This window comes from Schistocerca nitens, chromosome 6 (assembly GCF_023898315.1).
Source record: "Schistocerca nitens isolate TAMUIC-IGC-003100 chromosome 6, iqSchNite1.1, whole genome shotgun sequence".
NCBI lineage: Eukaryota > Metazoa > Arthropoda > Insecta > Orthoptera > Acrididae > Schistocerca > Schistocerca nitens.
Window position 1 is genome coordinate 453,794,818 of NC_064619.1, and position 15,558 is coordinate 453,810,375.

The 15,558-nt window shown below is 38.2% G+C and overlaps 1 protein-coding gene across 3 annotated transcripts in view; it reads right to left on the reverse strand.

Annotated features, from left to right (window-relative positions):
- LOC126262270 (ubiquitin carboxyl-terminal hydrolase CYLD) overlaps positions 1–15,558 on the reverse strand; it is a 109,653-nt gene that overhangs the window by 86,743 nt on the left and 7,352 nt on the right. For 2 of the 3 annotated variants that reach the window (XM_049958779.1, XM_049958780.1), the window contains exons 2-4: positions 14,038–14,386; positions 7,978–8,141; positions 2,333–2,462 (exon numbers count right to left, since the gene is read on the reverse strand). In XM_049958779.1, coding sequence (XP_049814736.1) covers positions 2,333–2,462; positions 7,978–8,141; positions 14,038–14,386 — 643 coding nt within the window. Of the gene's footprint in view, positions 1–2,332; positions 2,463–7,977; positions 8,142–11,323; positions 11,505–14,037; positions 14,387–15,558 lie in introns of those variants that run through there. The other variant, XM_049958781.1, reaches the window with a different exon arrangement.

The window sequence follows — 15,558 nt, forward strand, 5'->3', positions numbered from 1 at the left end:
CCACAGCAGCCTCAGAACAATTCATCTCCACATCATCAGAGGCTAATCTTGCTGTGAAAATAATTCTCTCTCCAGCAGCTTGAGGCAAACATCTCCACCTCACCTGAGACCAATCCAGGAAATCGGGTACCCATAACACCACATCGAGAGGTTCAGTAGGAATAACATTCTAATGTTTAAGCTGCACACATGCTGAACAAGGAATGCTCACTAGATAAAGGACTACTGACTATCTGGCTACAGCAAGAAGTGTTTCTGAAAAAGATGAATTTGCTCACACCTAACACAAACTTAAGTGTTAGAAAATATAAGGGAAGGATATTTTCTCAGGCTAATTTTTTGGAGTGTAACTTTGTACATGTGTGAAATGTGGGTGGTAAACAGCTCAGATACGAATAGAACAGAAACTGTTGAAATGTGGTGTAAAATAAGTATATGAAAATCAGATAAGTAGAGTGAGTAACAAATGATGAGATAAAGAACTGAACTGCAGGAAAACATAATTAATGGAACATCTGACTAAAAAAAGTTGATAGGACACACTGAGGCATCAAGGAATCTTCAGTTTGGTAATGGAGGGAAGTATCTGAGAGTAAGAATTATAAACAGAGACAAAGGGATGAATACAGTAAGCAGGTTGAAATTTATTTAGGTTTCAATAGGTATTCAGAGATGATGAGGCTTGAACAGTATAGAACACCACTGAGGGCTGCAGCAAACCAGTCTTCAGACTGAAGGTGTTGTTAATGACAATGACAACAACAGCAGCAGCAGCAGCAGCAGCAGCAGCAGCACGAGTAACAACTCGTGTGTAACAAGTCTGGAAGAAAATGCTCCAGACATTACAGATTTATACTAAAACTCATCTACACACCTACACATATTAATTCTTATACTTTTATATAAACTGCTCAGAAATAATTTTCCAACATCTGTGAACCTGAATGATCTTAAATACAAGGAAAGGAGGGAATTATCGGCCCTCCAGGGGTTGTCAGGAGTGTGAGTAGGTTTTCAGCGATGACACATTCCAAGTTTCATCTAGTCCCAAGCATGCTGAATTGGATGAATGTCTGCAAATAACAAAGGCCATTCCATTTGGTTGAATTATGCCTTACAGATGAAAATGTCCTGAGGTGGTATGGTGTGTTCATGCGCTGTCATCTTGAGAGATGAACACATCATTGTAGTATTGACAGCAGGATAGAAGGACCATGTCCCAACACTGCACAAACCCCAACTGTTTATCCTAGATGGAGGTAATACGTGTTCTGACATCTGTACATACAAGGCCAAAGCATTACTGACCAACTTCCCTCTCAAACCTGTGGAACTGTATGCCACACACGTGAATATGTACCTGGTCACAGCCACTGACTTCAACAATCATCAGTTGTGACACAAGTCCTGCACACATCAGTGAATGGAATCAAAAATCACTGATGTTAAATCAATTCCAGGTGATCCCTTTACAGATTCTTTGTGCATCTTGGTGCAGGATGATAATTATTGTTGTTTTTAACAGCTGCCTTGATGTAAAACTTATCATGTGGCAATGGCTGCATAATGTTTATGCTTGAATCAGCTCTCCCAGTTGCCTTCAAAAAGGCACTGAGTGATTCTATTGCATTCTATTCAAGGACCCTATGACCCATAATTGTTAAGCAACACTCACTGATTGATGTTGACTTTGAGTGACTACTGTTTAGCTGATCTTCGATGTTTCATTTTACCAGTTGAATGCTCAGAGTCCTTGTTGCCATACAGTGACAACGCATGTACAGTCTAAGCTTGAAATGACCCTGCAAGGCGTGTTGAGCACTCGAACAGTGCACACAAGCTTTGTTGTTCTTGTAATAAATAAAGAGGCAGCAAACACACTATCAAATTGCCCTGAGACGTGATCAAGAGAGCACTGAGAAGGAGGTTCCATTTCAAGAAAACGTAAATTACACATTTAAAGAGGATGCTGCAATACTTTTTTTAGAAGTTCGTATAGATTAAGGAGCTCACTGTGTGAACAAATCAAGATGTACTGTTATGCTGATAAAGATTAGTTATAGTTGTTCATCAAGAAAATCAAAGGCTAGTCCACACCTATAAAAGTACATTAACCACATTTTTCCTGGTAGCAGATATCTTGTATGTATGTTGCTTAAAAATAGCTTAGTGAAGTCAAGGAGAAGTTAAAAAGTCAACATTTGGTACTGTACTGTAAAGGTAAAACGACAATGCAGGAGAATTTTGTACACAATGTAGTCATAAATTATTTGAAACATTTCTTAATGAACATATTGTTTACTTCAACGACACCAATATTCCAATCCCTTACCTTGTGGTTTTGAAAAGAAGTCATCTGCTTTCATAAGCTCCAGAAGAGGCAAAAATGCACCATGTGATGGCTCTGTTTGGAAATGTTGCTTATTTTTGTAGCAACCAGTTCCACTTCCAACTGGATTTTCCTGTGTGAAGAAGAGTTTCTCAGAATGTGTTAACAGGGTACATTCACCTGGTAAATTAATTTTTTTCCAAATTATGTTCCAAAAAATATCCTATAATGAATGAAATTACATATAGACATATAAAGACAGCTTTTAAAGCTCAAAACAATGAATTACTAAATTTTGAAGACCACCAATAATAAAATACCAAATATACTAATGCACTGGTCTATGACTAAAAAATATCCTAAAACTTGAAGTCACTTAGATTTCCACGTAGCTATGAAGTCTAACCATGTACTTCACAATGGTTTCCCGTTAACACATATCTTGGAGGAGCTGGCTGTAGAGCAGTGCATGTATTTTTTTCATACCACTGCCAAGCACTTGCCACTCAACTGAAAAAATGCCATCACTTTCAGTCTCTAGAGAAGTAACATCACATTCCTCTTCACTTTCTGAGCCACTAAATTCACTGCCAAACTCAGGATCATTATAGCCTTTCTTTTTTGAAAGCATTACCAAACCAACAATACAGGAGTGTGTCTGATAGCAAAGCTGCACATAGTAAGGACAATATTTAGTGCGTGTTGTCGTGGTCTACAGTCCTGAACTGGTTTGATGCAGCTCTCCTGTGCAAGCTTCTTCATCTCCCAGTACCTACTGCAACCTACATCTTTCTGAATCTGCTAAGTGTATTCATCTCTTGGTCTCCCTCTATTATTTTTACCCTTCACGCTGCCCTCGAATGCTGAATTGGTGATCCCTTGATGCCTCAGAATATGCCCTACCAACCGATCCCTTCTTCTGGTCAAGTTGTGCCACAAATTCCTCTTCTCTCCAATACCGCCTCATTAGTAATGTGATCTACCCATCTGATCTTCAGCATTCTTCTGCAGCACCACATTTCGAAAGCTTCTATTCTCTTCTTGTCTAAACTATTAACTGTCCACGTTTCACTTCCATACATGGCTAAACTCCATACAAATACTTTCAGAAAAAGACTTCCTGACACTTAAATCTATACTCGATGTTAACAAACTTCTCTTCTTCAGAAACGCTTTCCTTGCCATTGCCAGTCTACATTTTATATCATCTCTACTTCGACCATCATCAGTTATTTTGCTCCCTAAATAGCAAAATTCATTTACTACTTTAAGTGTCTCATTTCCTAATCTAATTCCCTCAGAATCACCCAACTTAATTCAACTACATTCCATTATCCTCGTTTTGCTTTTGTTGATGTTACTCTTATATCCTCCTTTCAAGACACTGTCCATTCCGTTCAACTGCTCTTCCAAGTCCTTTGCTGTCTCTGACAGAATTACAATGTCATCGGCGAACCTCAAAGTTTTTATTTCTTCTCCATGGATTTTAATACCTACTCCGAATTTTTCTTTTGTTTCCTTTACTGCTTGCTCAATATACAGATTGAATAACATTGGGGAGAGGCTACAACCCTGTCTCATTCCCTTCCCAACCACTGCTTCCCTTTCATGCCCCTCGATTCTTATAACTGCCATCTGGTTTCTGTACAAATTGTAAATAGCCTTTCGCTCCCTGTATTTTACCCTTGCCACCTTTAGAATTTGAAAGAGAGTATTCCAGTCAACATGGTCATAAGCTTTCTCTAAGTCTACAAATGCTAGAAACGTAGCTTTGCCTTTCCTTAATCTAGCTTCTAAGATAAGTCGTAGGGTCAGTATTGCCTCACGTGTTCCAATATTTCTACAGAATCCAAACTGATCTTCCCCGAGGTTGGTTTCTACCAGTTTTTCCATTCGTCTGTAAAGAATTCATGTTAGTATTTTGCAGCCGTGACTTATTAAGCTGATAGTTAGGTAATTTTCACATCTGACAACACCTGCTTTCTTTGGGATTGGAATTATTATATTCTTCTTGAAGTCTGAGGGTATTTTGCCTGTCTCATACATCTTGCTCACTAGATGGTAGAGTTTTGTCAGGACTGGATCTCCCAAGGCTGTCAGTAGTTCTAATGGAATGTTGTCAACTCCCGGGACCTTGTTTCGACTTAGGTCTTTCAGTGCTTTGTCAAACCCTTCACGCAATATCATATCTCCCTTTTCATCTTCATCTACATCCTCTTCCATTTCCATAATATTATCTTCAAGTACATCGCCCTTGTATACACCCTCTATATACTCCTTCCACCTTGCTGTTTTCCCTTATTTGCTTAGAACTGGGTTTCCATCTGAGCTCTTGATATTCATACAAGAGGTTTCCTTTTCTCCAAAGGTCTCTCTAATTTTCCTGTAGGCAGTATCTATCTTACCCCTAGTGAGATAAGCCTCTACATCCTTGCATTTGTCCTCTAGCCATCCCTGCTTAGCCATTTTGCACTTCCTGTCGATCTCAAAAATGAGATGTTTGTATTCCTTTATGCCTGCTTCATTTACTGCATTTTTATATTTTCTCCTTTCATCAATTAAATTCAATATTTCTTCTGCCACCCAAGGATTTCTACTAGCCCTTGTATTTTTACTTACTTGATCCTCTGCTGCCTTCACTATTTCGTCTCTCAAAGCTACCCATTCTTCTTCTACTGCATTTCTCTCCCCCATTCCTGTCAGTTGTTCCCTTATGCTCTTCCTGAAACACTGTACAACCTCTGGTTCTGCCAGTTTATCCAGGTCCCATCTCCTTAAATTCCCACCTTTTGCAGTTTCTTCAGTTTTAATCTACAGTTCATAACCAATAGATTGTGGTCAGAGTCCATATCTGCCCCTGGAAATGTCTTACAATTTAAAATCTGGTTCCTAAATCTCTGTCTTACCATTATATAATCTGATACCTTCTAGTATCTCCAGGCTTCTTTCATGTATACAACCTTCTTTCATGTATACAACATTCTTTCATGATTCTTAAACCAAGTGTTAGCTATGATTAAGTTACACTCTGTGCAAAATTCTACCAGGCGGCTTCCTCTCATTTCTTACCCCCAATCAATATTCACCTACTATGTTTCCTTCTCTTCCTTTCCCTACTATCAAATTCCAGTCACCCATGACTATTAAATTTTCATCCCCCTTCACTACCTGAATAATTTCTTTTATCTCATCATACATTTCATCAATTTCTTCGTCATCTGCAGAGCTAGTTGGCACATAAACTTGTACTACTGTAGTAGATGTGGGTTTCGTGTTTATCTGGGTGACAATAATGCGTTCATTATGCTGTTTGTAGTAGCTTATCCACACTCCTATTTTTTTTATTCATTATTAAACCAACTCCTGCATTACCCCTATTTGATTTTGTATTTATAACCCTGTATTCACCTGACGAAAAGTCTTGTTCCTCCTGCCACCGAACTTCACTAATTCCTACTACATCTAACTTTAATCTATCCATTTCCCTTTTTAAATTTTCTAACCTACCTGCCCGATTAAGGGATCTGACATTCCATGCTCCGATCCGTAGAAGGGCAGAACACCTCAAGAGACTAAAGAGAAGCTTGATAAACATTACGGTGACTCTGCATCTTCGATTAGAACAGTTTATAAGTGGTTCCAAAATTTTTGAAGTGGCCATATGGGCACAAGTGATGCTGAACATTCTGGACACCCTGTGGAGGTTACGACTCCAGAAATCATTGATAAAATCCATGATATGGTGATGGATGCGTAAGATTGCTAGTGCTGTGGGCATCTCGAGTGAACCGGTGCATAATATTTTGCATAAACATCTGGAGATGAGAAAGCTATCCGCAAGACGGATTCCGTGATTGCTCACGAATGACCATAAACGGAATCGTGTGAAGTGTTTGAAGGATGGTTTGCAGCTGTTCAGGAAGAATCCACAGGACTTGAAGCGTTCTTTTGTCACTGTGGAAGACACATGGATACATTACTATACTCCTGAGACCAAAGAACAATCTAAACAATGCCTAACCAAGGGGCAATCTGCACAAAAAAAGACGAAGACTGTTCCTCCGGCTGGAAAGGTTATGGTGACTGTCTTTTGGGATCCGCAAGGGATAATCCTCATCGACTATCTGGTAAAGGGTAAAACTATTACAGGTGCATATTATTCATCATTACTGGACCGTTTGAAAACAGCTGCAAGAAAACCGCCAGTGATTGGACCGCAAAAAAGTCCTTTTCCATTATGACAATGCACCAGCACACACCTCAACAGTTGTGGTAGCAAAATCAATGGAAACAGGATTCCAACTCATTTCACAACCGCCCCTATTCTCCAGTCTTGACTCCCTCGGACTACTATTTGTTTCTCAATCTGAAGAAATGGCTGGCGGGACAAAGATTTTATTCAAACGAGGAGTGACTGCAACAACTAATAGCTGTTTTGCAGACTTGGACAATTCCTATTATTCAGAAGGGATCAACAAATTAGAACAGCGTTGGATGAAGTGTACGAGTCTAAAAGGAGACTATGTCGAAAAATAAAAAAGGTTTACCCCAAACATGTAAAAAGTTTTTGCACGGACTTTTTAGAAGTACCTCGTAAGCAGGTTAGAAATTTGCATCTGGCATTTATGTTTGATCAAATTGTTCAGTGCAGGGAGCATGTCTGTTACTGTAGCATTCATATTAGTTTGCACAACATAAAAATTCAAATGACAAATTTATTCCAAAATACACCTTCGGCTTTTAGAAACTACATGCATAGATACATAGGCTAGTTGCTATATCACTGGTGCCATTTAAGTACCAGTGCTTGTTTTAAGAAGCCTACTTATATACTGTCATGACCTGCCTACTTTGAAGTCATACAGCATTTAAGTACTGAACTCAAGAGCTTCTTATGACAAAAGTAGAAGTATGCTTGTATATATGTGCACAATGAAAGGTGGCAATGCCTACATAAAGATAAATAAGGTAAAAATACTTAAAAACTTTAAATCCTGCATAAGTTTGACGTTCAATATAATTTTACTGCGTTTCTGAATGAAGGTTGAAGTGGAAGACTGATGTGTAGTGCAGCTCAAGGTATAGATTAAGCTGGATGATGTTTCGTTGAGAGAGGAGGTGCCATGAGAAATACTTCTGTTAAGGTTACTGAAAAGTTTAAGTAATGATTGTGAGAACAGTCAGTGATCACAGGTTATGCATATAACAAAATGCAATGCATTATAACTTTCATTCTATACTTTTTGCCACAGAATTACATTTAAATGGTGAATATTTAGCAAAATTTCTGAATTATGATCAGCGTTCTAGCATACACCTTGTGCAGTCTGTGCTTATATTCCAGTCAGGATTTCACACACTTACTTAAATTCACTGCCAGAAAACTATATTTTCCGCTGCTTTCTGTCCAGCTATTTATGAACAGCTTGTGACACCCTCTTTTACATTCCCTACACATCTCATGACCTGTTTTTCCAACAAAGTTCTGTACAAGGTAAGTACAATAGATTACCCCCTCACCTATTATCACGGGCTGGTCATAAAGTGGATAATGGAGAGTTAAAAGTAGTTAAAAATATAATATCTGTTCAAGAAGTAATCGCATAAAATACCAGAAGAAAATTTAACTTCATTGGTTTTGTACTCACAAATTCAACACCAACAATCACATTGGTCAAATTATCTTCTGTATGATCTCCAAGCCAGCGAACAATTCCAACCTCAGGACCAGAATCTGTTACCCATACAACTCTATCACCAACTTTCAAGAATGGGCTACCTGAACCAAAATTGTGGTTGCTTGACTCCACACCTGCAAATACATAATCTTCATTGCAGAAATACAATTTAATGCATGTAATTATTCAGTTCTGCACAAAGTAACAACAGAATACGGCATTTTAAAATAAAAAGAAGTTACTAAAAATATTATTTTATACACGAAATTAAAAACTTAGATCAGTTTTAGATTTACCTAAATCACTTAAACCAAGTGCAGGATGGTTCCTTTGAAAGCATATGGCCTTCTTCTTTCCCTAATCTGAGTCTGTGCTCCACCTCTAATACCTTCATTGTCAATGGGATGTTAAACTCAAATTTTACTCCCTCATACCCAAAAAGAAATATGCTCACATGTCAATGTAACACAAAAAAAGGGGGAAAAGGGGGGGGGAGGAGTCAAGTTCTCTCTAGGTTTCCTGGCATTTTTTTGGAATGGATTCATGTTATACAGCATTATCAGTACATCTTTTTATTGTGTAATTCTGTTCATTAGATAGTTTAATTCTTGTTTCAGTTATAGTGCACTCTGTGTTAACATAGTCTGCGGTTCACATGGAACTTTTAGTGTACTGATGAAAAATTGTATAAAGGTATTGTTACTGTCCCACCACTACTGGTTCCTTTTAAAGTGAGAAAACCAGCATCCCCATCACCATAGGCCCCATGCCCAATAGCTGTGCTACAGTAGCCATGGACGAGTTGCTTTTTATCACACATAACCAAACCTGATCAGTGTTTCTTAACATCGGATCCCACACTGACAATAAATTTCTGTAAGCGTTACAGGCCAAAGGTAGAAGAGACCTCTTAAGGATCCTAAGCTCAATCTAATTTTACGGATTTAATTAATTTGGTGTAGAATGTCATCGGGAATCCTATACTGCTGGCCAGATGATGACACTGATGGGGATCTTTTGGGAAGCATTTTTGTTAACACAAAGCATAAAAAATTAAACTTTTAAAATGTGACTACCTCAAATTATTAAACCATAAAACAGAGAAAACTATTCTTTTTATGAGAATACTCATTCCATTTAATTTTTTATAAAGAGAATTTTGTAGAGCTGAATGCTGTGGAGACAACTTAAAGAGAGAGAGAGACTACTTACTTGCAGTTTTTGTGACTAAAGCTCATTTCCTAGCTATCATGACTTTTGATATTATGTTCCACAGAGAGCACTTAACAACTGCAAAATGTTATAAAAGGTGTCGGATTTAATTTGAGTATAAACGGAATATGTGCCCATTTCCAATGCCAAATTTTAGGGCCTTATTTGCTTGCACTGCAAAACCAAATATAGTTTTTTTTTTTTTTTTTTTTTTTTTTTAGGTGACTTAAAAATGGTCTTTCTTGAGAAAATGGTTTAATAGAGTTTGTAGAGAAGACATTTTTTTGTGAAAGTGGAGCAAAATTAGACATTATGGCATTTTTTGAAAAACCATCGTTTTTGCCCTCAGTATGTAAACTATTGAAAAGCAGCAGGAATATGAAATTTTATATTCTAAGACCTTGTATTGGTCAGTACAAAGTTTTGGCTTATTCCGCATTTATTTTCGGAGATATGAAAAGCTAAACTTTACATTTTCTCGAGCAGCTATTTTATTGAACAACTTTGCTACAAATTATACAAACGCAAAATCACTCAGGAAATCTCCCCCTCCCCCTCTTTAGAGAGTGCAAAAAGATGTACAAAATGGCCTAGTTTTGTTCCTTTCAAGAGCATATTATATCTCAAAGTCACCAAAAACTCATGGGTGCACTGCTGATTGCCACACTATAGGGTCAAACATATGACTAAATCTCTGCAAGTATTCAATTTTCAAAAGTAAAACTTTGTACTGATGTTCATTGGGCACCTGTGCAAATGTTCACACAAAATTTCAACAAAATCCATGATGGTCATGTATGAACTTTTTCTGAAATTAGACCACTTGACATGGAATGGCCCAGAGAGATGTACCAATTTATCATTAGTAGTCCTGCAATTAGGCATTGAGACTGAAGTCATTATTCAACACAAAATTGCAACTTTTAGTACAAATCAGTACGCAATCAATTTATTATAACATCTAAGACCTATGACATTATAGAAGTATCCGATTCCATCCGTCTGCTTTGACCCATGATGTCATCAACAAGGCAGACAGTCCTATTTCTAGAACATCTAATACAGTAACCAAAACATGACTGCATAGACATGAGACCAAGAACAAAAACACAAATATTTCATTCCCAAACACAAACTAATGGGACAACTGCTAGAGGGTTTAGCATAGAGACAATTTAAACACACAACAATACGTAAAACAGAACCACGTGGAAACACTTTATTATCCAGAAAATCAAACAAAAAATTCTGAAACTATGATGTAACACTACAAACATGAAAAACCATGGGAATTGCAGATTTCACTTTACCTAATAGCTCAAATGATGCTTCCGATACCAAAAACACCAAACGAGGTATCGCGAATTACACTTGACCCAAATGAAGCCCTCGATACCAAAAAATCACTACACGCAACTTCAAAACACGGCAACAGTGACTTCATTTGACCAACATAGCACAAACAAAGCCCTCAACACCTAAAACCCAAACACAAGTCAAAAGTCTTGGTACCGCAAAATCCACATAACTTATTAGTCCAGTAACGGGGTACTTTTTGCTTGAAAAAAAAAAAAAAAGACAACCCCGGGGTAGAAGATTTTATTTTATCTTTTGTATACAGTTGAGAGTATGTTGAATCCAAGTTTGCAACCTCCAAACCCCTTGGGACAACTTTTTGTGGCCAAAACATCAAGAAACTGACTCCAACACCTGCAACTCAAAAACTCCTAGCCATTCGTGATTTGGTCCTTTAACTCCTGCAAAATCAACTGACACTCTTCTGACCGTTTGCTGTAGAAAGAAATCATTTCCATTGCTTCATCTGTGTGTGGATCCAGGAATTCCTCATTTTCCTCCTCCCCCGACTGGCCAGTAAAGACCCCCTGACAAAACCTATGACATTGAGCATTGTGGATACATTCCAATACCTCGTGAGCCCAGTCATCACCTCGCCTCTCAGCAATCCCAAAAACAGTATCTGTTAATTGAAGTTTCATCACTTTAAGAACAATATTTTGCTTTGTGTAAAGAAGTCTACAAAGTTTCTCCCATTAGCATCAATTTCCTCATCACAATAAAATCTGTGTTTAGTAAAATCAAATACCTTCTTGTATGATCGAAGATTTGATGTTGATGGTGCAGGGCCTTTTGCAAAAGTTTTGGGTTACTGCACTACTTCTGACAAACACTGTGCACTTCAACTTCACCCAGACCAGTTGATAATTTACGATGTGCTGCAATTTTCTATCCTTACTGGATTGTACTAGCATTTCCAGTCCTTTCTGTTTCACTTTAACCACATCACCACCCGCCAAATTGTTGTCACATATAAAACACACCTCCAAATGATTTGGAACACTCATTTAAAATGCACTGACAGAAAATAAAAGTAACCTCAAATGAAGAACGAGAATTTTCCAAGACACAAGGAGTTTTGAACATGTCTCTCACACAACACCGGAAGACTGGAAGTTGTAACAGTGGAAACAATAACAAAACAACAGAGGGAATGACAGCTGCAGCTGTTTACGACATCTCAGTAGTTGGTTGGTTGATTTGGGGGAGGGGACCAAACAGCGAGGTCACCTGCGCCATCAGATTAGGGAAGGATGGGGAAGCAAGTCGGCCGTGGACTTTGGATGGGGAAGGAAGTCGGCCGTGCCCTTTCAAAGCGTCCATCCCAAAATTTGCCTGGTGCGATTTAGAGAAATCATAGAATACCTAAATCAGGAAGGACGGGCATGGGTTTGAATCATCGTTCTGAATGTGAGTGCAGTATGCTAAATCACTGCGCCACCTGCTCAGTCATGTCGATTGAGGGAGGTCTATAGTTACCTCTACACCTGAAGGTGGGGCAGATTTATGTATTCCTATTAGGAATTTCATTTAACTGAATAACTTTGAATTAAGAAAAAAATGGAAATATTCTGACTTTCAAGTTATGAACACTTAGTAGCGCATAAAACTGAAGAAACTAGATGTTTTTGTAACACAAAATTTCATGCTCTTCAACTCTGATAACTTGACTTTTTCATTTGGAGTAGCCGCTTTTGAGTTACAGGCATTGGAGTGGACTTTTTAGCTAAGCCAGTAAAAATGAAGGAAACTTTGGCAATTGTTTGTGGCCAGATGGCTGCACTGATTTTGAGAATTAAGAAGGTCATTCGACGCACAATTTAATGCTCTTCCATTCTCGCAAGGGTAAGATTTTCAGTAGGATACAAAGTTTCTGAGCATTGGGTGAAACTCTGAAAAAAGTGCCAAAATTTCTTGTTTTTTTTTGGCCAGAAAAAGTTGTCCCGAGCACCCCCTCCTCCTAACCCAAAAAGAAGAAGAAGAAAGAAACCACTCAATACCATTCCATAGCACAACATCCATATTGGAATAGAACAAACAAAGCCTAATAATTTTCACACCTTATAGAACAGTCCTCAGAAAAGAAAACAAAATAACTCTCAAACCCACCCACACACCCAAAACCTGCTCCATTACCGCACAAACCACACCAACAACAACCCCCCCCCCTCCCAAAAATCCCATCTCAACTCACGAGCCTTGGACTGTAGATCCTCAACACTGCCCTAAAAAGACCCCAAAAAACACAATAATTCTCAAAGGAACTATTCCATCAGCAATACTTAATCTAACTGACATTGCAAACTGGAAGAGTGCTTCTTCCCCCTTCCCTACCATAGATTTAATGCCCCCCCCCCCCAAAAAAAATGGTGTATCGCATTTGTGTAATACTAGGTGTCACAATCATTAAATTCAATACTGCTATTTACAACCATATTCTCATACCCTCTTTTCCCCAGACCCCAAAATAACAAAAATTCATCCGATATCACGGTACTCCAATCATAGTGTATTCTTCAATCAACGAAACAAGTTCCCTCTTAGTACGACCTCACTATACCCGAAAAACACAGCCCCCCCCCCCTCCACACAAACCCACAAACCAACCAGCAAATTACTTCTCCCATACTTCCTCTATCCAAACTGTGACCCGTTTATTTCCACTACCAACCTATGCCCCCAACTTCCATCTATACTTAACATACTCCAAACATATTTCCCTACGAAAAGAAAACACTTCTCACACTCACTCCAGTCTAATGGGCATAAAAAAATAATAAGTCAGCAAAAAAATCTCCCTTATGGCCAACCAAGATCTCTCAAGCCATATTCCACGCTGAATCGATCTCCAAATCTTATACTGACATGACCAACATATATACGGTCGTGGTACAAGAGGCCAATTCTCTGGTCAACTTAATACTCTCACCACAAACATCGTACCTCACATAACCAGAAATCAATCCAAACAGCTGTAAGAAGTTAACTGCAGTCCCGTCTTCACCCAATACAACACAGAGAGACAACTGTTGAATTTATCAGTCATATCCATCACTAACATAAAAAAGTAATGTTATTATATTCCCTTCCATAGAACACACGACACTAACCATACCTAACAAAAAACCCAAATGCATAAACCACTGAACCAATAAACCAAAGAAATAACTGGTGACAAAGCACAATCTTCCGACAGCACGTTAACACCATGATTACCCAGAGCCAAACGGCCAAATACAAAACATAACACAAACAACTTAAAACCTCAAAATCCACCACAAAAGCACACCACCAAATTCTACAACACAACTTCTACAAATACAAACCAACACAAAAGCACTGCGCCACAGTGATGACACAAACCACAACACCATTATGTCATGGGTCGAAGCAGGTGGGTGGAATCTGACACTTCCAGTGACTCAAGCCCACTAACTGCATACCAGTAACCAGGGATCTTACCTGGCAACTTTTCTTTGTTTTCCACCTTAGGTGGTATATTTCTGGACATACTTGTACTGCTCTCTTCTCTCAGATGAAGCACAAGGGTAGTTTTATAGTTGGAATTTCTTGCATTATAGTGTTTATAGTCACTGGACGGCATTGATAACAAGGATTCATAAGTGTAATTACGATCAGTAAATATTTCACTCAGTTTCACTGCATCCGAATATGTGTTCATTCCACCTAAAGTCTTTTCTATGTTTCCTGGATATATTCTGTTCAGTGTTGCAAAAACACCTTTGTACTTCTGGCAGGAGAAGTACTTCTTTCCACGTAGCGTACCATCGCAATTTCCTCGGTTATTGCCCTGCAATGAAACAAGTGTGTGCATAAGGGGAAAAAATAGTTGAAAAGGTAGTTCCTTACAACTGTAGAATACTTTCCAATCAACTGTTATGTAAATATTCCAGAAATAGAAATACACGGAAACAATGCAGTGTACACTTAACTACAACTAAAGCAGGTGTATTCTTTCATGTCAAGATACTACATGTATAGGATCTGGAATATTTTTTAAGCATTTGCAAACTGTACCTGAAAAAATAAAATTCCTTAATTTGATAAAAAGTTTAGGGGCAGTGCCAAGATACTACTAATAAATTATTCAGATAATGTTAAGTTCTGTCATTACAGTATCACTAGTTTGTTTACAGAGTACAGTGCAGGACAGGAAGTAGTGAAAAATGCTTGAAGCCAAGAGGTAAGTCACAATTTATGCTCAATCATGCAGCCAATCAACATTACATACTGATTTGTTTACTTGATGCATGATGAATATTTCAGCACCCTTTCTGCTTATTCTCACATTAAGAGCACAACTTTGTAGAATTACTATGAAGAACAGAAGTTATTAATTTGATAACACTCATCACCTTTCTTTCCAACCCCATGAAATTGTTGCTCAGAGTGACAGACCACCCACTTGCTAAACAAACTGCACAGTAGAATTTGCATTTCCGACAACATAATTGCTATTTTTGGCAATCTTTTCTCCTTCTTATTCACCATTTAAAGCTATTCCTTGTGTTTTTTCATACTTTTATACCTTTCTGCAAAGATGTGCATTTCTTCCGTGCACCTCACCATGAGACCAACATAGCTTGGAAGTCAATATGAGTATAGTGAATCACCACAGCTATGTTTAATACTGAAGGGGAAAATAGTCATCGCAGTCACCTTAAGTGATTTAGGGAAATCATATATAAAACCCCTCAAATACAATATCAGAAGCACTGGGCATTTGAGTACATGAAGCAAGCTTGATGACTTTCAACTCCATTCATGTTACTCTTCCTTAAAAATATAGTTCCACTACATACGTACAGCATGCTGCAACCAATTCTTTATGTTTAGTGCATCTTTCCATTTATGTCTGCAACCACCACCTTGATGGCCAATGCCACCTCCTCCTCAGCAATACCTTGATCTATTGGTCCAGTTTCACTATTTATCCGAATCTGTTCACAAATATCCTCTTTT